Below are 22581 nucleotides of genomic sequence, written 5' to 3'. Positions count from 1 at the left end.
CGCCCCACGTCCTCGGGAATGGTCAAGTGCAACCGCCCTTTTCCCAATCCAACAACCAAAATATTGGATCTCCAAAGAGTTGTCACCACATCCAGACACCATACTACCTTCACGGAATGACGACTAAAAGGTCAAATACGCACGTGGCGTCACCAGATCAGCAGGAATGCGGGGAGAGATCTAGAAACGACTAAGAAAGATGGAGGGGGAACAAAAATAAGGTGAGGAGAAGATGAGGAGAAAAATTGTTTATTCCTACGTTACTCTAGTTCTACGATACGGGGGAATCCTCAATGGTACGATTGACATTCAACGACAGGTAACGTGGTCTGATGGGGAAATATCAGGAACATCACTTACGAATAATGCCATGAAACTGGAGAGATTCATTGGTACTACAAATTGCGATGGGGACTAATGTGGACATCGTACCCTACAAAGTGCGACCGGACGGAACGCAGTCAACTGCGACTGGAGTGCATATATCAGGTTATAACTCCACTCCAAAAGTCTAACTATACCAACTTGAGACTCGTACATGGAGACTGTCAGAGGACTTTATCGGTGGGTATGATTTCGGTTACTCCCTAGTTCCGTACTCTGGAGAATGTCCTGGTCTCCAGTTTTCCTCGGAATGAGGAAGGGCTGATGGATCCGGGGAAATCTCTGGTCACGAGATATCGTTGATCGTGATTGTGATCGTGATCGTGATCGTGATGGTACATACATATTGTACATACATGTATGTTGCCGGGTACCAGATTATCTGTGGCGGCCTGTATCCGATCTACGTGCCTTGTGAACATACTTTGGATGTGTCCCGACCGTGGCACTGTCTAGTACACTGTGACGAAGAACTAAATACAATTCTCTATCAGTCGAGCATCATGCTAGGCTGGGATTTCGCTATCACGCGCTGTATAGGGCAAGGTAGAAACAAGTATGGTACATGTATTTTGTCTCCACCACGGGGTCCGTACATGTTTATACATGTATGTATATCTGTACGTTACATGTATGGATCTACGAGGAGTACATCGATGATGCTTGCAGTCTTCTCTTCCCAACGTCTTGAGGTACTGTCGGGATAGACAGCTTTCCCTATCATTCTGTGGCTGCGCTGTCCTACCCCTGCTCGTTACAACGGAGATCTCAGGCTGGTTGGCGGGAAAGGTGATGGGAAGTATATCTGGAAAGTCAAATAAAGTCTCAAGGATCTGGAGGCTGTGTGAAGGTTTTTACCTTGACGGGTTAAAAAATGGTATCAGGAACATTGTATGCCAATCAGCGGATGCTTCTAGGAATATGCTTGATTAGGAAATGTATTCCCGTCGGTCAAAACCCTTGTCTCCTTATCTCGAGAACTGACATAATAGGTAGTTTAATATCAGAACAGAATCTAGGTATATGTAGCATATCATCATCTTTCCAATTCCATGGTCCCAACTTACCCCGTTCTTCATATGCCCCTTACCTTACAATCTCTCAGTCCGCCCGAGTAGCCACTGGATGTGACGGTAGGCGACCCTGGGCTGGTACTGAGGTTGCATGTGGCCGCTCTGGAATGTCTCCGCCCACATCAGTCCTCTTTCATAGTGTTGAATGCCCATTACTCCTTGACCGCTATGCCATGAGAAAAGATCGTTCTCTTCAAAAACCTCTGCATACTGGAGATCCGGCAGGTCAATCTCAATCGGCGTGCTCGGTTGAGACTGGAACCCTAGTTGCCCATTCCAAGTCATGTTCTGGATAGCCAAAAGGGTTCCATTGGTCTGGAGGATAAAATCGTAATCGCCATGACTGATGAGAACTCGGTTTGTGGCTTCGATCACTTGAGGTAGAACATGCTCGATTGGGTTGGCGGACAAATCACCCAGTCTCCCGACTCCGGCGTCGCCACCAACGAAGACGGGCTGGAGGGAGGACATGGACCAGGTCATATTGGGTGCGTGCATAGCTTTTTTGACATCATCGCGATCAAAATACACCGTCGCCCCGGCGGGTAGGTAATGAAGTTTCGTAGGTCCTCCAAGGACATCCCACAGAATGGGACACATCTGGTTGATGGCGTACATGTTGTAGCAAGGGTTGACTAGATAAGCTGCATCGGTGATCATATCAAAGACATTGCAATCAGCGTCGCTGGTAGGATCAAAAGACCTCGGAGGCTGAACCCCCGATGGGGGAAAAGTAAGATATTCGTCCATAAAGCCTTGGTAACCACATGATTTGTGAAGGCTCTGTAGCTCATTCATAAAGCTTGCATTGAAGTTGAAAATGTTAGTGTTCTGCTGTACAGTTGGCACAGCAGACACTTGTTGTCCCACATAGTCAAACTGGCCAATGACCGGGTCGTAAGCCAGTGCCCCTACATTGTTAAACATCAGCATATGAATGTCTGTGAGCCCTAATTCCCCTTTTGCAAGAGAAACAGCCTACCATGGACGTCATAGTAATCCTTGTCATTTTGATCCATCATTGCCGCAGCAATATAAGGCACATAGCGCCCGGCATAGCTCTGGCCGGTCACATAAATTTTGAACTTCTTGATTCCGAAGATGTCTTGAAAGTTCTTGAAGAAATCTACAAAGTCCTTGGAGGTCTCCTCCTGAGTGGTAGCAGTGGGTGTGCCTGTAGAAAAACCCGTCCCAACGGGCTGATCAACCCTAATGGTGAACATATAAATTTAGCGTCGAGCGATGTACATTAGAAAGGAACCCTAAGGGAGACAATCAAAACATACCACAGCATGTTGGTTAAATTTACCCAGGAATACGGATTAATTACTGGCGCATAGGTTCCTGGTTGCCAAACAAACCTGCCGGTCTCTTGAAGGAAACCTTCGAGGGAGCTAGCACCTGGGCCCCCATTAACCTCGATTGTAATTTCGTCTACAGGCTCCCCCACTGTCGGCTGGAACACAAAGAAGAGAGTTCTCGAGCTGTTGCCCTTGTCGATCGGCACTGATCCTGAGTACAATTCACCGACGTCAAACGGCACATCAGGCAAGCTCTCCACGAGGTAGGCTATTAATCCATATACCTATGTCAGCATTCTTCCACTAGGAGGTATGAATACATACGCCTCGTCTCGTCATTGAGAAATCGAAAGTTATCATGTGAGCGGAGTTGAGACTTCCCCGAAGATAGCGATGCTCTCTTGTCTAGGACCGAGGGTTCGTGCATTGGCTTATTAGAGCGTCCATGCTTTGAAGCACATGCCTTGGCGGTGCATAATGAGATGACCAATTTAGCTGTCAGCAGAAAGCCTTGAAAGCGCATTCTGAGTCGGATTTGGGCGATCTGGCTGCGATGAACTTGAGAGACAAACAAAGTCTTTTTCAGATTTGTCGGGGAAGCCTGGAGTATTTATTTATAAATATCCAGTAGGGGTAAGAATCGGATGCATGCTAAGACCTGTAGCGTACCCATGTTGGGGACGTTGTGGAGGCCGAAAATGTCTTTTAAAGATAGAACTACTGGAACCATGACATTTTTGACAGGGGACTGATAAGATTCCTGGACAGTCATTGGGTGAAAAACACCCAATAATGAGAGTGGCTGTCTGCATCTGGAATCTGGAGATGGGAAGTCTTATGTGACAACGGTCGGGAAAGCTTTGAATACCTACCCCTTGCGTGACTGAACATGTCCAATTGCCATACTAATTGGACGGCTTATGGATCTAGCGTCTGCTACAATTTGATTGAACAACAAAGGACAGGGATGTTCCTGGTATCGACAAGGCTGCTTTTAATTTGCGGTTAGTCTAGTATTCAAGTCTAGATCCCATCAAATCGCGTTGCTCTGTTTGCACCCATGGCGAGAGTCACCGGGTAGGGTCTCATGATGATATAGGGTGATGAAATCACTCTTCGGTTTCTCTCGGTTCAGATGCATGAACATGTGTTCAAACAAACCAATGGATGTTGTGGATTGACCCAGACAGGCATCTCATGTGTATTGATCACGACATTAAGAATGCAACGAGCGCCCGAGGGGGGGAGGGTTGTCGTGGAGGATCCTCTAAATCTTATCGTCGCTTTTTTATTCGATCCATCAATCACATTATTTCCTGTCCAGCCGAATGTAACGACGTTTAAACCTTATCAGTTAATCAGCCCAAAGAACATCTCAATAAGAGAAAGAGGAGGGGTGTCCTTATCTGGAAATCTGATTAGAAAGTCTGCCTGGGAAGGAGTATGGATGGATGTATGTTCATACATGGTACATCTATACCTTGAAACCTCCTCTATTCTTCGATTTGAAGATCGCTGAATGTCCATTTACCTGTCTGAGTCGTTCATTTTTACTATTCTCTGCTATAGCATTATATCTATCTGGCAATAATATCGACAATTAAATTATAAATGCTGGACGGATCGCAATCAAAGGAGACAAACAATAATAGCCTTTCCGTGTCGGCATAGTCGTCACCTGATAGCCTCGTGAACAAAGCAGAAAGTGCCCAGCTGTTTGTTGTATTTTGTGGATGGATATAACACAATCTACCATCATCCCTTCTTACACCTACCTCCAGGTACCGCTGTCAATATCTACGCCGACATACCTTCCCTTGTAGAAGGCATTATTTCTGGCTTGTCAATGACAACCCAAACATTCATTTCCGAAAGGTTGTACCTCGAACCAGTTGAAAAATGAAAGACTCCCGTCGGAGTTTCCTTCCTCATATGTCCATCACGTGTTTCTCTATAAATTCTATCTCTAGGGAAAACCTTCTATACTTGGTTCGAAGGGGTGCCACCAACCTCTGCGCAATAACCACGGACCCCAGTGATACAGCTCATAGCTGCTGACAAGAGTATAATGCCACGCTGCCACTGTGGCTTCCAAGAAAGAGGTTAAGAAACCCCATCAGATCTACTCCGCACGCGCATTGATGCCCAGGAGACCCGTCGATATGTTTTTCGGCTCGGATGAAATCGACATGTCCTAGTCTGCAACGAAGCCACCCTGTATGGATATGACTCATTATCCACCTGTGGTCGTGGAATTGAATGCTGCCATCCTCTGGTGAAGTTGATCTTCAAGAGATCCGACTAATCAATTACTAGAATGTCGACGTTGTGTCCTACTTTTTTACTATTTTCGCCCTTCGACCATGCTGGATTTTTCTAAACCTTTTGTCCCTTTCACACTTTCCTGACATCGCGCCTACGGCCTTCTATCTATTTGTTGGTTCACCAGGTAGGTTTTTTCTTGGTAGGATTCGCAGGGCTGGCATATATGGGCCACTCCACGGACCTTCCTGATCCCGGCTAGTGCTACTTGCCAGCCGCGGGGAAAATGCTTTAAAATCTCTTAAAGAGGGAGAATAAGGAACAACACACCAATGAGAACTATTCCTCTTGGAGAACAGCTCGGAGAAAACTGACTCAGACTCCACCGGCCAAGAAGTCAGGTTGCCCTTGGAGTTAATTACAAGTGCGAGCGGTGGCCAGTTTCTTTTTCTTCGGTCTTACCTACTTCAGTTCCCACTACTCTTACCCGAGAGTTGCTCGTATTTTCCTCCGTACTCTTCTTTTCTTGTAATTGTTTACTTTATTAACCAACGTGTTTCTACCGCCATTGTGCTTTTGTCTCTTTTGGCTTGTGTTCTGACAGTAGCGAGAGGAAAAGGGAAAAAAGCGAAATCAAGGTCAACCGCGGTCCACTTCCGCCCTATATCACTACTAACATGTCGACCGACGTCAGACTCCATGGCGATCCTCATACAGGCGCGATAGAACAAGACAGCTCCAGAGTTTCTACCACCCAAGGTGCTCTCCCGGATGTGGCAGTCCTCGGATTGTCCGAAAAGCCATCGACTGATGCCCCAAATGCACCTCTCAGCTCCGTTGATGATGCCGGGCATCGGATTCCGCTAGCGTCACAACCCGGCTATGATCCTTCACCGGAAGGGCAAATGACTCTCGAGCATGGTCATGACAGGCCGTCCCTCGAATCCCAGACCGACCACTCAGCGCACAGTGCCCCGATGAGCCGTGTAACCACTGACGCTGATGGGAATACTTACCCCGAAGGCGGGCTAGAGGCCTGGCTAGTAGTGTTTGGTAGCTGGGCGGGCCTTTTCGCCGCGCTGGGTCTAGTCAATACTATAGGAACTTTTCAGGCTTACCTCGACAACCACCAGCTTAAAGATTATAGCTCAGGAAGCACTGGCTGGATCTTTGGAATGTATGCCTTCCTCACCTTTTTCTGCGGTGTCCAGATTGGCCCGATCTTCGACGCCAAAGGCCCGCGGTTTCTTGTCTTTGCAGGATCAGTATTAGTCGTTGTGCAGATGGCTACTCTGGGGCTTTGCACCCAATACTGGCACTTCATGCTTGTGATTGGTGTCACCGGAGGCCTGGGGGCCTCGCTAATTTTTACGCCAGCCATATCTGCGATTGGTCATTTCTTCAACGAGAAGCGTGGCGTTGCGACAGGCATTGCTGCAACAGGCGGTTCTGTTGGAGGTGTTACGTTTCCCCTCATTCTCGAAAAGCTGTTCCCAATGATTGGATTTGCCTGGGCCACTCGTGTGGTCGGTCTAATCTGTCTGATTCTAGTGATCCTTTCCTGCCTGCTGGTCAAGTCCCGATTACCCAAGAAGCCAGCGTCCAAAGAGAATGTACTCCCCGACTTCCGCATCTTTCGGGAGCCCAAGTTTGCTCTCACAACAGCTGGAATATTCTTCGTCGAATGGGGTCTCTTCGTTCCGATTAGTTATATTTCCTCATACGCCTTGGCTCACGGTGTGTCCAGCCAATTTTCGTACCAGTTACTGGCGATTCTTAACGCAGGGTCGTTCTTCGGAAGATGGATCCCTGGTTTTGTCGCCGATTCCCTGGGGCGCTATAACACCCTAATTGCCACTGTCGCTTTATGCCTTGTCTGCAATGCATGCCTCTGGCTCCCTGCTGGCGATAGCGTGCCAGTTATGGTTGTCTACAGCGTTATCTTTGGTTTTGCGAGTGGCAGTAACATCAGCCTCACCCCAGTTTGTATTTCTCAGCTTTGTAAAATCGAGAACTATGGGCGATACTATGCTACATCATACACGATTGTGAGCTTTGGGTAAGTCTAAAAAGCTCCCTGTGTCTTGTCCAAGCATGGAAGATGCCGAGCTTAGGAGCTAACGACCCCTTATTATAGCACTCTTACTGGTATCCCGATTGCGGGTGAGATCCTATCGCGTTGTAACGGAGAATACTGGGGACTCATTGTCTTCACGACCTGTTGTTATGCAGTCGGCCTTGCCTGTGTTACTGCTGTGAAAATAATCCACGTTGGCTGGCGTCAGCCCTGGGCACTTTACTGAAGCCGGTACCAACTTGGAGAAGCTCTCTCGTGGCTCAGTTACACCTGGGTTGCGGAATGAAGAACCTAATTTTGAAAAAGGCGAAGCGAAAAGAATTGGCCAAAGGAGTGGACTCTCGTTTGATTCAAGAATGACGTTACTACATAATGATACGACCTTAAAGGCAATGACACGCAAAACACATAGATCTTAGCAAGCAAAGTTAGCGGGAAAGGTTAATGTCTAGCAATCATCAATTACATTTGTTCATGGAAATAACAAGAAGTGTCTTGGACGTGAAGTCCCGGGACGTCCAGCTGTGGAGGATGGTCATAACGACGCCTATATTTCGACCCCGGAGAAGCCTTCCGTACGCACTCTACCATTCCTGGAATTGGATTTTATCTTCTCAAGCATTCCCGAGAAATTTGTCAGTCACAATGACGGCTCACAAGTGTGTCATGATCGTTCAATTCCGAAAAGAGGACACGCCTCATATGCAACGTTTGGTTCAATGACATACAACAATCATCATGAATCCATCTAGCACGAAATATTGCTCAAGTATTTGTACTTTACGATTCCCCTACTGCTTCCTCTGCGGCACATCTGCTGTTTCAGCCTCCACCTCTTGTGTCAACATTGGTTGACATCCAGAATGGTTCCCGCGACGAGTTTGATTACTCTGGCTGTTGCCTCCTGGAGCCTTGTTTATGGAGTGACAGCTGGTGTTATATCCTCAGGCTGGATGCCGACAATATCAGAGATAACGACCAGGCCACGCCCTAGTTCGTCCCACCCAGGTACCACCGCTCCAGATCCGTCATTCCTATTGAGCCAAGCAGCTAATCATTCAAATTGCAGGGCCCTGCTCTCCATGCCCTTCATTCCCCTCCTGCCCCGCCGCCACAGCAGTGACCATCACTGTGACTGCAACGGCATGTGTCCCGACACCCACTCCTAGTGGTGGTGGAGGTGTAACTCAACCTCTTCCTTCCCCGTCTTCTCCAGTGCCACCCGGCACACCAGGAGCTGGAGCTAGTCCAACAAGTGGTATAAGTGGTGGTCGACCAGGTCCCAGTCCCAGCCCCAGTCCCAGTCAACCAGGTCAATCCCCATGCCCGACCATCCCCGTGGGGCCCGGTGGTGGAGGTTCAACATCTGGGGGCCCGCCAGCATCAGCCACTATGCATATTCCGACTATATCCTCCTCGGTGAAGCCTCAGCCTACCAGCGCCATCCCTCCAACCATCTCCCCCATCCATCCACCGACGAACACCCCAGTGCAACCTTCACAAACCAAGCCCATTCCTCCGTCAAGCTCCCCAGGGAAAACCAAGCCGATCCCACCCCCAGGTACCCCAGGAAAAACCAAGCCGGTCCCACCAACCAGCACGCCGGTGCAACCTTCACCCAGCGTGCATCCAACTACCCAACCTGTTCCTCCTCTACCAAGTACCCCAGGAGCAACCCTACCAGTCCCACCAAGCACACCAGTTCAACCTTCACCTAGTGTGCACCCAACTACACCACCGGCTCCTCCATCAAGCACTCCGGAAGGAACCAAACCCGCACCACCACCACCAAGCAGCACACCAATTCAACCTCCGCCCAGTGTACACCCGACTACCCAACCTGTTCCTCCACCAGGCACCCCAGGAAAAACCAAGTCACTCCCGCCACCAAGCACACCAGCTCAACCTCCAACAAGCACCCCAGGTAAAACCAAGCCGGCGCCTCCACCAGGTACTCCAGTCCAGCTTCCACCCAGTGAGCAACCTCCAACAAGCACTCCGGAAGAGACTAAACCGGCGCCATTAACACCAGCTCAACCTCCAACAAGTGAGCACCCAACCACCCAACCAGTTTCTCCTCCAACCAGTATCCCAACCCAACCTCCAACAGAGACCCCAACGGAGACCCCAACTGGTTCACCTCCTGGTCCTCCGGTACCCACCGCTTCACCACCTGGCAGTGTGACACCGACCCAACCTTCATCCTCTTCAGAGGAAGGAGTGAAGCCAACGACAACCCTACCAACCGTCCCTCCCACAGAAACTCCGGAGGATGACCCTCCCGGTGATGACCCCCCTCCTAAAACAACCCTTGAAAAGAGGGCATATCCCCGTTGGCACGCAAAGAAGGGGAAGCATTGGAATTTCACTAAGCCCGAGACGGGTAAGAAGCCCAAGACAACCGGTAGGCCTTTTGAGCCGCACTACGATAACGACGATGAGGAATGAAAATTGTAAGGTATCGAGAAAGTAGTTGTTTTCTTCTTGAAAGTATCTAGGTGGACCAGATATGCAGGCGCACGTTGCTTACAGAGTCTTTACTGTCGACCGTTTATATCCTTAATATTAGTGGATGAATGGTAGATGTTTGCTGAATGATATTTCGTTTTTACTATTGGTAGTCTATAAGCGTACTAGAAAAGGCCGACAGGCGTGTGTAGTAGTCAGTCACTTTAGTCGTAAGGTCTTTAGGTGTGATTCCTTTCGAGGACAGTAATCGCATAGCCGTTCCTGAAAAACAATTTATACACGCCGAAAAGAAGAGGATAAGGAAAGTGAAGGGAGAAAGTGTTGCAGATCCAGAGCTTCCAGGACCCCAAGCCAAAAGTTTCATCTGCTAATATGAGGAGAAAACAAAGATTAAATACAATACAAATAGGAACGGGGAAAAGAGAAGGCCCAACGCAAGGGTATGCGTGTGAGATAGAGGGGGAAAAGAGAAAGAATCTTTAGATTCAGAATCGAAAGGAAATCCGGGTAAACCAATTGCACGATATGCAAGAGCATGCGGCAACCGTTAGGGCGGGGGATACTGGCTCCCCTCTCAACAGTTGCTTCAGCTCGCCCGGTGTTTGTCTTTATCCCATGCCGCAGGTTTATTTGGAAGAACCCCGCCAGTGGTTCCATACGCCCAACACCTTACACCAGAAAATAGCTGGCATAGTAAGAACCGAAATCAGAAAAAAAAAAAAAAAAAACCATGATGAATATGATATGGTCAAACAAGAGAAAGCATGGCCATATAGGCTGAGACAGTCGACGTGGATCCAGTGAAAAACATATGCAGAGTAGTAGCAGGTTCGACTAGATCATGGGGGAATAATAAGCGAGAGACGCAGTAGGTAGGAGGAGGTGAGGTGAGAATCAAGAAGAGTTTCCCCCGAAAAGAAAAATCCAAAATGAAACAAAGGCACCTTGAGGTCAACCATGACAAGAAGCATTTCTTACAGGCGCGCAAATGAAAAGGGTATATAAGGTTCGCATCGAAGCCACTTGAAATATGAAATGAAACGAAAAAGAAGCGAAGGAAGATCTCTAGAACGTTTCACGAGCTATTGGACCGCAGCAATGCCTGCTCATTTGTTAGATCAGCACGCTTGCTCAGACGTGGGATGATGGAAGATTCTATTGACTTACCCGCTCCATGGAAAGATCCTCAGCCTTCTCGACACTGGGGCTTGCAAGGCTACCCCGGTTGACGGTGCTCGATGCAGTGATAGATCTACCTTCCATGCCCGGACGTGAGCCTTTGCCGTCGGAGCCGTGATGAACCGGATGCATCTCGCCGCTACTTGAGATTCGCGATTCCTTGCTCTTCTCCAAAAGCGAACCACCAAGTGTAGCACACTTGAGGATGGTCTGCATCATTTGGTTCTGCTTCAGTGGCTTCGAGAGATATTCGTCCATCTGAGCTTGTATACACTTCTCTCGGTCTCCCAACATAGCGTGTGCAGTAAGAGCGATGATCGGCGTCCGACTTAGACCGGATTCCCTCTCGTATTCACGTATCTTACCTGTTGCCTCAAAACCACCCATGACTGGCATCTGCACGTCCATCAGAATGACATCGTACCGATGTTGCTTAACGGCCTCCACGGCTTCCAGACCGTTGCTGACGACGGAGACCTTATGGTTGTGTTTCTCTAGGATTTTAACGGCCAGTTTCTGATTGACGTCGTTATCCTCTGCCAGGAGGATGTCAAACGAACGGGAGTGGTCGGTAGTAATAGGAGTAGAGCGGCCCTCGAGCGCAGGCAACATGCCATTACCGAGATCTATGGGCTGGCATGGTGTGGTCATGTACGAGCTGATTCCAAGGTCAAGGGCTGACTTCAAGCTTACGCACACCAACGGGCAGACCAGGACAATAGGTACGTATTTGAAGTCATCGAACGTCCGGAGCAACCGTGCCGTGCCAACTGAGTCCACAATGATAACGTCGTAAGCGTGACCAGACTCCTTGCCTGATGGATCCTGGATCTCCGGGGGCGGAACATGATCTTCGTTACGGACAACTAATGGCTCCAGATCCATCTGCTTGAGCATCTTCATAACATTGTCCGCCTGTGTACCATTCTCCCCTTTATCGATAAAGAGGACGCGGTGGTTCTTGTATGGCAGTAGCTGAGATGCAATGACGTTCAAGGATTGGTCGGCGAGTTTCACAACACACGTGAAATGGAATGTGCTACCATGGCCATACTCAGACGTAACCCATACATCACCACCCATCAGGTTCACCAAGCGTTTCGAGATAGATAAACCAAGGCCTGTTCCACCAAACCTGCGCGTTGTCGAGCCATCAGCCTGCTGGAAGGTATCGAATATCAGATCAAGTTTGTCCTCCTCAATGCCGATTCCGGTGTCAGATACAGAGAACTCAAAGGCGTATTCGTTGGCCGCACACTGTTCGCGGTCCGACTTCCGAATTGTGAGCTTGACCTCTCCGTGCTCCGTGAACTTGATGGCGTTGCCCACCAAGTTAAGAATAATCTGACGAAGACGGAAGGGATCACCAGTAACGTAGTCTGGTACTGTGTTATCGACCTGGTAGGTCAGGCTAAGGAACTTCTCATTTGCCTTCACCGCAAGAGTCTTCAGTGCGTTGAAAACGGTTCCCCTCACTGTGAAGGGGATACTTTCGATAACCATTCTGTTTGCCTCGATCTTTGAGATATCTAGTATGTCATCAATGATCGTTAATAAGCTGTTTGCAAGATTATGCACGACATTTAACATCTCGCGAGTATAAGGCTTGAGGTCGTCCGTATCTAACGTCAACTGCGTCATACCGATGATACCATTCATAGGTGTACGGATTTCGTGACTCATATTGGCCAGGAATTCAGACTTGGTACGGTTAGCAAGCTCAGCTGCTTCCCTGGCAGCGGTGTTTCTCTGAATACTATCCCGGAGGTTGGAAACCATTTTGTTGATCTTTCGCTTCAACTCGTCCATCTCACCAGAAGCATTAACAGTGATAAGCTTGGTGAAATCGCCATCTGTCGCAGCATCTGTGATCTCGCCAAATGCACGCACCTGGGACGTGAGGTTTTCTGCCATAATATTCACGTCCTCGGTGATTTCTTTCCATGTTCCAGCAATTCCTTCAACATTGGCCTGTCCGCCCATCTTGCCGTCAACACCGACATCGCGCGCGACCTTTTTCAACTCAGTCGCGAATTTAGCGAGTCGGTCAACCATGTGATTGATTGTGACCTTGAGCGTCAAGATCTCTCCCTGAGCATGCACTTCAATCTTCTTGCTGAGATCACCCTTGGCAATGGCTTGAGTGACATCTGAGATACTCCGTACCTGCGATGTCAGATTCTGGGCCATAGTGTTGACGTTATCGGTAAGATCCTTCCATTTGCCCTCAACGTTATCCACTTTGGCTTGACCACCAAGAGTACCGTCCGTGCCGACCTCGCGAGCGACTTTGCTGACCTCAAAGGCAAAGGTGTTGAGTCGGTCCACCATGCCATTGATCGTACTCTTCAAGTCCAGTATTTCACCTTGGACATTCGCAGTAACCTTCTTAGTTAAGTCACCTTTTGCTACGGCGGTAGTGACATCAGCGATCTCTCTGACTTGTGTCGTCAAATTGTTGGCCATTCGGTTGACATTCTCGGTCAAATCCTTCCATGTACCCTCCACATCATTGACCGTGGCTTGACCACCGAGGACGCCATCTGTGCCGACCTCCTTAGCAATCTTCGTGACTTCCTGTGCAAATTGTCGTAATTGATCCACCATGGAATTGATGATGTTCTTCAACTCTGCAATCTCTCCTTTACAGTTGGCCTGGACCTTCTGTGTCAAATCACCTTTGGCAACCGCTTTCGTGACTGTAGCGATGTCCCGCACTTGGGTAGTCAAATTGTTCGCCATTGCGTTGACATTAACCGTGAGTTCGTTCCACATGCCTTTTACTCCATCAATCTGAGCCTGTCCACCCAGGACACCCTCAGTACCGACATCACGTGCGACGCGTGTAACTTCTGTGGCAAATGTACGAAGTTGATCCACCATGGTGTTGATGGTCTGCTGGAGTTCCAAAATTTCACCCTGGGCCCGGCTTTCAATCTTCTGGCTCAGATCACCATGGGCGACAGCTGTTGTGACCACAGCAATCTCACGCACTTGGTCCGTGAGATTCTTGGCCATGATGTTGACGTTTTCCGTAAGCTCCTTCCAGATACCATGGACCCCTGTGATCTGGGCTTGGCCACCAAGGATGCCTTCCGTTCCGACCTCTCGTGCGACTCGAGACACCTCACTACCAAACACTTGCAGCTGGTCCATCATAGTGTTGATCGTCCGTTTGAATGTAGCGATTTCGGGGTCCATCTCCAAGGGATGAATCTGCACCTTCATTGACAGGTCACCGTTAGCGACCTGGGTGATGATGCCACCGATCTCCCTTAAGGCCTTCTGGAAAGCTTCGTTGGCTTGCTGGTGTTTGCGAAGCTCCCGCTCCAGCAGGACGACATCCTCGTTCTCCACCTTGGTCAAAGCCCGTCGCGTTTGCTCTTCCTGCTGTAGTAATTCATCACGCACTTGGGCGATAATATCTTTCTGAAAACTTATTTCCTCCGCCTGTTTCTGAACATGGTTCCGTAGATAACTGATGTCCTCCTCGCGTACCAGTCGAGTCCTCGAGTCCAGGTCTTCATCTTCGTCGCTCTCCTCCTCCTCAATATCCTCATCGGGCTCTTCTATCCGCCTTGGGTGGTGGGGTCTGTGGGAGTTTTGCTGCTGTAGTGTGGAAGAGAAGTTAGAAACTTGCTGGGACGACGAGCGAGAAAGTCCAAAAGACCACAAGAAGTCAGCTTCCCTCTCAGTAGAGCTGAGGGAAGACTGGGAGGATTCAGGGAAAGTTCCGGGGGAAGTCTGGTGACTGACAGCTTGTGATTCCAGTTGTTGAACTCGACGGACTAACGCCTCCAACTCATTTTCAAAGGCCGCCTTTGACGAACTTGCATCTCCCGGTAGCTTGGTGAACTTGGTGTCGTAGCCATTAGAAGAAGCGTGCGATAGCGGAAATTCAAAGGGAGGAGCGGAGCCGGAGCGAGGGGTTTCGCGGGCAAGACCCCGAAGGATGGCAGCAGCGGCCGCGAGCGTCTCGTCCGCGCCAGCCATTGTGCCTAGGACGACTCAATCACAAACGGGACATAAGTAGTGTTGCTGTGAAGAATTTTCTTGTTCTCCTTTCGCTCGTTGCAAAATTTGTCTAAATATGAAAACACGGAGAATGAGACGCTATCCCAAAAGAAAAATGATTCCGGTCCAGTTGATAGTTTTAAAGGGAGGGCAACACGAAGGAAATCCTGTAGGGCAAAAAGAAGAGGGAAAAAGGAGTGAGGCGTATTCCAGATGATCGGGATCAAGGGACGAGTCTATATGATAATGCTCGGATAGTGAATAGTCAAAGGGGAAAAAGATATTAACGATCACCAAAAAGAAAGATAGAGTCGATGAAGGAAATGGTACAGGGAATAAAAAAAAAAATAATAATATTGAAGGGAAAAGAAAAAGAAAAAGAAAAATCACCAAGTAACTATCGGTTGGTGATTGGGTGAAGGACAGAGGGGGGAGGAAAAAGAAAGTGGTATGGGGAGGACGAGAAGGAAAGAGGAGCAAAAGCAGCGTGAAAATTAAACGATGGGGTACGAAGAGGACGATCCGAAGGTCGTTGAAGATGAACCTAACCTACCTGACGGGAAGCCGTGTTACTGACACGAATGATCGGGCGAATCTGCTAAGTCGACATGGGGGTGTCCTTGTGGAGAGCGTGCAGTCGAAAATGGTCCAGGGTTCCGACGGTGTGTTCGAGGATTAAGGCGAAGGGGCAAAGCAGCAACCGACCGAGCAGACAAAGATCGTCTTGTCCGGGCGAGGGAAAGTAAAAAAGAAGAGAAATTAAAATAAAAAAAAAAGAAAAAAGGAAAAAGAAAAGGGTGACGGTCAGTCGAAGGGGAAACCCACTGAAAAGGGGAGGTAGGATTATCGAACGGAGGTTGAGACTCTGGTTGTGAGTTTGAGCAGTTGGTTCAGTGGAGAGAACAAGAGAGATCAGTAAGCGTAAGTTTTTGGTTCTGTTTGGTTTGGCTGATTTCTTTTTTTCTTTTTTCTTTTTTCTTTTTTGGAGTGAGGGCGCGCGGAAGAGGGAAAAAAGAAGATTGACCTTTCCTCAGAAGGGAAAAGGGCAAAAAAAAAAAAGGAATAATAATCACTAACAAAACTAAAAATGAATAATTAACGGGAAAATTATCAAGAACTCTCCCTCTCTTCTTTCGCTGTCTGAATCTATGGAGAAGAGGGGTTCTTGGTTTGGAGTGTTTGCTCGTTTGGAATAAATTTCTTTCTTCTTTATTTTCCCTGTTATTTCCTTCCTGTTTTTGTTTTTCGGCTCCTTCTTCTTCTTTTTTTTGATCTTATGCCCTCCTCCGAGAGGGTCCGATTTGGAAAATGACAAAATCCTGGATTGTGGACTTCGTAAGGGGGCGGAGTGAAAGAAAGAGTGGAAGGTAGAACCACGACACTTGTGAGGGGGGAACAAGGGAAAAAAAAAAAAAAAAAAAAAGAGGATTAAAGACCAAAAGAGGAATAATGCTATTAAACTTGACTTGACTTGATTTGAAGCACCAGCTGGGAGAGACACTGACCTGGCGGCTGAATCGCTGCTGTTCACTTGCGGTGGGTATTGTTACTAGTTGGGTTGAGTATAGAGTGGTTTAGTAACCCTATAAGAAGAGAAAATGCGTACAGCTCCAAAAAAGAAAAGAAAAAGAGTAATACATGTTCCATGCACTCCGGACCCATTGCTAACAAAATAAAGCCATCAAGAAATTCTTGGCTATACATTTATATATACAATAATCCTTTTCTCCTTCTTCAGGGCCAACGTTCGTCTTATTTATCGTACCTACGGTCCGGCCAGGTACCGAAGGAAAATACTTTACCTCTTCCCTGGTGCTGCCTCAGGACCCTTCTTCCTTGCCTCTCTTCCAATGGTCGCCTTCCTTTCCCCCCGTGGAGATTCGTCTCTGCTACCTACTAATAACTATACATTTAGTTCACAGAATAGACTCCCTCTAACATTGCTCCGAGTCTTAGAGCATGGGGAATGGTGCAATAGAATCAAAATAAAATGACAAGAAAAGTAATAATAGCAGCAAGTGGAGGGTTGTCTTTCCTGGCTTTTGTGTGTGTCTCACTCCAACCCTTCATATCCTGTGCTGTGACTGGCTGGATGTGTGGATATGCCGGAAGTTAGTGCATGGGCTTTAGAATCCACTAGTACGGAGTAGTACCTATCTTTAAGCCACCTCTCTCGACTGCCACCTTCGTTAACCGCCACACCCACGGTGTACTGTACAGTGAACAAGCGTAACTTGTAGGACTCTGTGTCGTGGTGCACGGGGCACCCTCTTAGCCTCCATCTTGCCTTGTCTGTCCATTTTAACTACCGATCCATCCGCTTTTGATTCCTGGTCGCTGGGTTTTTCGCTCCGGGTTTTCCAAGGTTCTTTCCTGGCTATATTTTCCCCCCTCAAGGGGAGCGTTCCCAAATCCCGTCTTTGCACCAGAGCCAATCACTTTTCTCTTGTCCCTCGGTTCTGTTCCAAGGTACCAAAGATTAATAATAGTACGATATACAAACATTAGAATAGGAACTAGGTAAACAAGGGGATACCTTGTCAGCTATTATATTTGAGAAAAAAAAAAAAAACAAATATGAACATGAAAATGAATTTCTTGACCGATATGTGTGAGTGTGTGTGTGTGTGTGTGTGTGTGTGTGTGTGTGTGTGTGCGTGGATGTATTTGTGTGCGCATGTTGATCCTTGTTTCATCGTCATCCTATTTTGTTAGGATTGTGGTGATCACCTCCAGGACTAGTGGCGATCGTATGTTGGTGGCTCTAGCTCGTAGTGCTGGCCCCGGTTATTACCTATCACACTACTTACCACTTGTGGTCAGGGGAGGGGTACGGGCAAGGATGATGGACGACGGGAAGGGCGGAGAATATCGAGATGAAAGAGCGGGGAAGGGCAAAAGAGAAAAAGCAAGCTCATCAAGGACGAGAAGAGTTCAAGAAAACCAGGTATCTAGATCTGGATTCGAAGTTTGTAAAGCTCAACCTACAGAGTACATACATACATACATACATACATACATACATACATACATACATACATACATACAGTGTACATCAACTTTAGGTAGGATGGGCCTTGAAGTTGATCAATCATTCTTTCTTACCTAAACGACAATGGAGGGTTTCGGTGCATATTGGTATTGTATGTATGTACGCTGTATGTATAACATACAATACCCACGGCGAGGTACAGTACACGCATGAGTGTTTCCTGGAATCCACGTGTATATGGGATCTTCCTCGTCAACTTCCACCACCCTTGGTTCCTAATGACGTCTATTGAGGTCTTTGGTAACTTCGGATGAATCTCACTGGTCCTCGTTCTAATTGTGATGGGGAGGTTCCAAACAAAAGCTTCGTCGGCTAAATCTTGCGAACCATTCTAGTGTAAAAGTGGCTCCCTTAGGTAGATAGGCATCACCGTCAAACGGTGGGGGGAAGGGAACTCTTTGTCCCTAGGTCGACCGGGAGTGGTAATAGAAATACCAGTATCACACTTACAGCGCTAAGGTCCCCCCGGAGCATCGACGGCGTCCTTAAGTCCAGAACTTAACGGTCGCGTGTGGGTCCCATCAGGCGACTTATAAGCCAATGATGGAGGTGATAGTTTGAGAAGGTTCCAGCAGGACCATTCCTCTTTGAGATCCCTTATGCGAGGTTGTAAAAAATTCCGTCGCGGTTTAAAGGGCTGACGAGAATGCGTTTCCTTCGGATTCAGAAGCCAACCAACTAGTGCCCGGTTGGATGAAAGGTGGTCAAATCACAATCTGCTTGGTTGCCCTGCTTATTAGTTTCATTGCTTATTAGTAACTTTTGCCGGCACTCTAAGGTAGTTATGCACCGGTAATCATAACGAGGTAGCACTAAGAAACTAACTAGCATATGCTCACAAGATAAAGACTGGGCCTAAATCTCTGACATGGGAAAGGAAAATCTATTTAGGTTTTGTCTCGAAAATGTATTCTTCGTGCCCAGCAACTGCCGTAGCCACCAAGATCTGTTCATTTTCGATGCAGCGCCAGTCGAGGTGTATCGGTCTAAAGCCTTCTTTAATCAATATCTGGCATACTCCCTAGTCTTAGCCTCGAAGTGACAGCCAATTACGGTGGCACCTCGGGCCAGTGATATAAAACTCCTATTCAGGTTAAGTGTCTCATGACCGTTTACTACTCTGTACTCCGTAGGTATTGGCTATTCTGTTGCATGTTAGTGTTACCCAGTTAGCAGACCAATGGGGGTCTATATATTGCACAAACGGAGTCAGACAATATAACGAAATAACAGGGAAAAGTTACCTATATAGCTACTATACAAAAGTCACTACATCATACTCTAAAACTACCATACTTGGAGGTACCCAGCAGATGGTCAAGAGAACGGGAGAGTACAGCATATCGATACATATTGACAAAGTCAACCCCGGCGTGAAGAAGTTGTTTCACAAGTTACTGTTACACTTAAAAAATAGGTATCAGACCTCCTAAAACTATATATTAGCTGAGATTGACAGGCTACGCAGTCGACCATAGCTAAAGCAGCGCCCTTTCAGGCTGGATATTCTTAACGCCACGCACAGCCGTGTCTTTTTACACCCAGTTACTCTGTAGGTCTGTAGGGTCTATAAAAAGGACAGGCTCTAAGTTGTTGGTTACTAGCATCCAGGATTGTCAACGACACACCACCTGATAGGTAACTTTTGCTGCACAATGACTGCATTTTCTCCGTGGAATGGACGACCCTTCCTTGTAGTGCGGGAGCTGTGGTCTCGATCCCAGGTGGACGGATGACCCTACATTTGGTAATTTATGTTGTCGATACATGACTTCCAAATATCATTCATTTCCATCCACCCCTTGCAGTTCATATATGGTCTAGAGCTACAGTATATGCAAATCAATAATAGTCCTCCACATCCTCAGGCATGCGTGATATATTTTTCTTTGCGGTTTCGTGCACCGTGAGAGGATCGGCAGTTCTGCAATGCCTGTGACTTTGATGTCTGTACAATCTAGGAGTCCGATCGTTGTAATTCACCTGGTTGATCGATCATCTGTTCAAGATCATGAGGGCGGGTGAAGACTCAGGTGAGAGGAATGTATGATATAAATTTGTCCGGTCGGCACACATCTGAATGGAAGGGACTAGGATTCATGGGATAATTGAATGTTAGGGGTATGAAACTATATGTCCATTTCGGTTGTATCAACAATAGGTACCGGATTACGTGTATCGTTGCATACAAGAGAGGGACTCGGGGGGAAGGGCTTTTATAGAACCGAAGTATACAGTTTTTCCTGATAAAGAATGCTTGATTGATAGACGGCGGGGTAAAAGCAAAAGCCCAGTCACGGGATGGCGTCTGTGGTCTGTGTCACTTACCGTAACCACACAAGAGCCGCCCGAAAGAGTCACAATTCGGAAAGTGGGCAGTATTTGTCGCATAATTCGAGTCCTCGATTTGCTCTTCCAGCACCTTTCCTTTTACGCCCCCCGCCTCTTACCCTGTGGTCCACGACTGCAGCCATGGCGTCCGATCTGACGAACCCAATTCTGGACACCCTGTCCGCGTCCGACGCACCGATCCTTTCCAGCGAAGCTTTCCCCTCCCACCCCTCATTGAATGTCAAGAGTGCACTTGATCGTCTGGCCTCGCGACAGATGGTCGAATATGAAACAATTGAGCGTGAAGTCGCCGCACTGACCAAGGAAGGTGAGGAAATCGCCGCCAATGGCAGTCATGAAGCCAAGGTTTTCCAAGCCGTTGTGGCTGCTATGGAGGGGTTGAAGATCGCCGACTTGCCTGGTATTGTTGGAAAGGACAATGCCAAAGTTGGTCAGGGAAATGCTTTCAAGAGAGGCTGGATTAAGAAGGACGGGCAATTGCTGCGGGCAAACACTGACTCTATTGTTGACGAGACCCGTGAGCAGTTGTTGACTGTCCAGAAGACTCAGACTCTGGAGGACCAGAAGGCCCTCGGTGATTTGAAACGTCGGAAGTTGGTCGCCTTCCAGAAGGAATTCAACTTCAAGATCTCCAAGGGGCCCAAGTTCGCCAAGGAATTTGTTAAGGAGGAGACCGACCTTACGGCGGAGATGCTCATGGACGGATCGTGGAAGACGGCTCAACTTAAGCCCTATAACTTTAAGGCTAAGGGCGCCCTCACCCCTTCTGGCGCTTTCCACCCTCTCAACAAGGTCCGCCAGGAGTTCCGTAATATCTTCTTTGAAATGGGCTTCGAGGAGATGCCTACCAACCGCTTCGTGGAGACCGGATTCTGGAATTTCGACGCTCTCTTCGTTCCTCAGCAACATCCCGCTCGTGACCTTCAAGATACTTTCTACATCTCAGACCCCCCTAAGGCAGATGCCCCTCGCGAGGATCCCGAGTTCGACCCCCACCGTCCGAAATCCGTTCAGCCCGCCTCCGCAGCATCCCAGGAGAAGCCGCTCGACTACAAGCAATACTGGGAGGACGTCCGCGAGGTTCACGAAAACGGCAAGTACGGTTCGATTGGCTACCGCTATCCCTGGAGCGCAGACGAGTCATTACGGTTGGTCCTCCGCACACACACGACGTCGGTTTCGACATATGTCCTTCACAAGCTTGCTGCCAACCCACGGCCCGCAAGATATTTCAGTATCGACCGAGTCTTCCGTAACGAGGCCGTCGACGCTACTCACTTGGCTGAGTTCCACCAGATCGAGGGTGTCATTGCCGACTTTGGTCTTACCCTGGGTGGTTTGATTGGCTTCATGGAGGTCTTCTTCGCGAAGATGGGCATCCACCAACTGCGTTTCAAGCCCGCATACAACCCTTACACCGAGCCTAGCATGGAGATCTTCGGTTACCACGAGGGTCTAGGTAAGTGGGTTGAGATCGGTAACAGCGGTATGTTCCGTCCAGAGATGCTGGAGCCTATGGGCCTGCCCAAGGATATGAGAGTCTATGGATGGGGTCTGAGTCTCGAGAGACCTACCATGATCAAGTAAGCGAACCGTGCATAATGTTGATGAATCAAACGCTGACAAGCCCCACAGGTACGGTGTCAGCAACATTCGAGAACTCCTGGGTCATAAGGTCGACCTTAACTTCATCGAGACCAACCCAGCGGTTAGACTAGAGAAGGATTAGACGATCTTATCAAGATGGATGGATATTATTAAAAACCCAAGGTTCAGATCATATAAATGATATCACGTGTTTAGAGCTATCAAAAGAATTATGATGCGCATTGAATGAGACACGCTACAATGAACCGCTCGAAGTAAATTAAAAAGTTTCATATGAAGCCTTTCCCTTGATATTTAACCAAGACAAATATATAAGCTACAAATACTGATAGTATGTCCCACCCGTATCTGTGCCCCAGCGCACGGCTCTGCAACAGTGGCTCTTCAGTAGGCGGACGTGATATTCGGCGGATGGATGTTACTTTCTACCTCCTCGCTCATGGGGGCCAGATAGACGTTTTGTACGTCCAATCTGTGAATGAGGAGGCCTTGATGTGCCGATTGAGCAACCTGAAGAACAGGGAGAATAAGGAAACAGAGACTAGAAAACAGATTTACAGAGTAGACATCACCACCAACGAAACCCTAGCGGGCAACGAAACGACAGCAAAGGAAAAGAGGAAGTAAAAATTTTTTTTTGAAATTTGATGGACTGATTTTTGATTGATTTGACTGGTCTGTATGAAATATCTTCATTCATTTATCTTAAAATCATATCCGATATACCCATGGAACTGGTATACCAGCCTGCACAAGAGCAATAAAAAACCTCATTAGCCTCTAGTACTCCCAAAATCAGACGATATGAGC

The 22581-nt window shown here is 47.9% G+C and overlaps 6 protein-coding genes across 6 annotated transcripts; 4 read left to right on the top strand and 2 right to left on the bottom strand.

Moving 5' to 3' along the window:
* Positions 1-872: 872 nt before the first annotated feature.
* Positions 873-3476, bottom strand: sxa2 (putative pheromone processing carboxypeptidase (Sxa2)). The gene is made up of 5 exons (XM_032068290.1): positions 3083-3476; positions 2744-3026; positions 2440-2666; positions 1243-2368; positions 873-1189 (listed from the first exon to the last, which is right to left on the bottom strand). The coding sequence occupies exons 1-4, from the start codon at positions 3279-3281 to the stop codon at positions 1476-1478; spliced, it is 1602 nt and encodes a 533-aa protein (XP_031923628.1). The 5' UTR covers positions 3282-3476; the 3' UTR covers positions 873-1189; positions 1243-1475.
* A 1869-nt stretch (positions 3477-5345) lies between these two features.
* BDV27DRAFT_39441 (MCT family MFS transporter) lies at positions 5346-7642 on the top strand. Its single transcript, XM_032076520.1, has 2 exons — positions 5346-7079; positions 7158-7642. The coding sequence occupies exons 1-2, from the start codon at positions 5698-5700 to the stop codon at positions 7321-7323; spliced, it is 1548 nt and encodes a 515-aa protein (XP_031923627.1). The 5' UTR covers positions 5346-5697; the 3' UTR covers positions 7324-7642.
* Positions 7643-7742: 100 nt separating this feature from the next.
* BDV27DRAFT_148612 (putative extracellular threonine rich protein) lies at positions 7743-9545 on the top strand (the record flags this gene model as incomplete). The annotated part of the gene is made up of 3 exons (XM_032070939.1): positions 7743-7811; positions 7924-8011; positions 8167-9545. The coding sequence occupies 3 exons, from the start codon at positions 7743-7745 to the stop codon at positions 9543-9545; spliced, it is 1536 nt and encodes a 511-aa protein (XP_031923626.1).
* Positions 9546-10505: 960 nt separating this feature from the next.
* On the bottom strand, positions 10506-15033 carry tcsC (putative two-component osmosensing histidine kinase (Bos1)). The gene is made up of 2 exons (XM_032076519.1): positions 10734-15033; positions 10506-10668 (listed from the first exon to the last, which is right to left on the bottom strand). Exons 1-2 carry the CDS (start codon positions 14736-14738, stop codon positions 10642-10644), a joined length of 4032 nt encoding a protein of 1343 aa, XP_031923625.1. The 5' UTR covers positions 14739-15033; the 3' UTR covers positions 10506-10641.
* Positions 15034-20191: 5158 nt separating this feature from the next.
* BDV27DRAFT_39412 (phenylalanine--tRNA ligase subunit alpha) lies at positions 20192-21998 on the top strand. The gene is made up of 2 exons (XM_032076517.1): positions 20192-21746; positions 21799-21998. Exons 1-2 carry the CDS (start codon positions 20284-20286, stop codon positions 21890-21892), a joined length of 1557 nt encoding a protein of 518 aa, XP_031923624.1. The 5' UTR covers positions 20192-20283; the 3' UTR covers positions 21893-21998.
* On the top strand, positions 21999-22518 carry BDV27DRAFT_39413 (uncharacterized protein). Its single transcript, XM_032076518.1, has one exon. It carries the CDS (start codon positions 22105-22107, stop codon positions 22396-22398), a length of 294 nt encoding a protein of 97 aa, XP_031923623.1. The 5' UTR covers positions 21999-22104; the 3' UTR covers positions 22399-22518.
* The last annotated feature ends 63 nt before the right edge of the window (positions 22519-22581 follow it).

The sequence above is a fragment of the Aspergillus caelatus genome (assembly GCF_009193585.1).
Source record: "Aspergillus caelatus strain CBS 763.97 unplaced genomic scaffold BDV27scaffold_208, whole genome shotgun sequence".
Lineage (NCBI taxonomy): Eukaryota > Fungi > Ascomycota > Eurotiomycetes > Eurotiales > Aspergillaceae > Aspergillus > Aspergillus caelatus.
The sequence above is the reverse complement of the archived record's forward strand: the minus strand, read 5'-3'. Positions and strand labels throughout refer to the sequence as shown.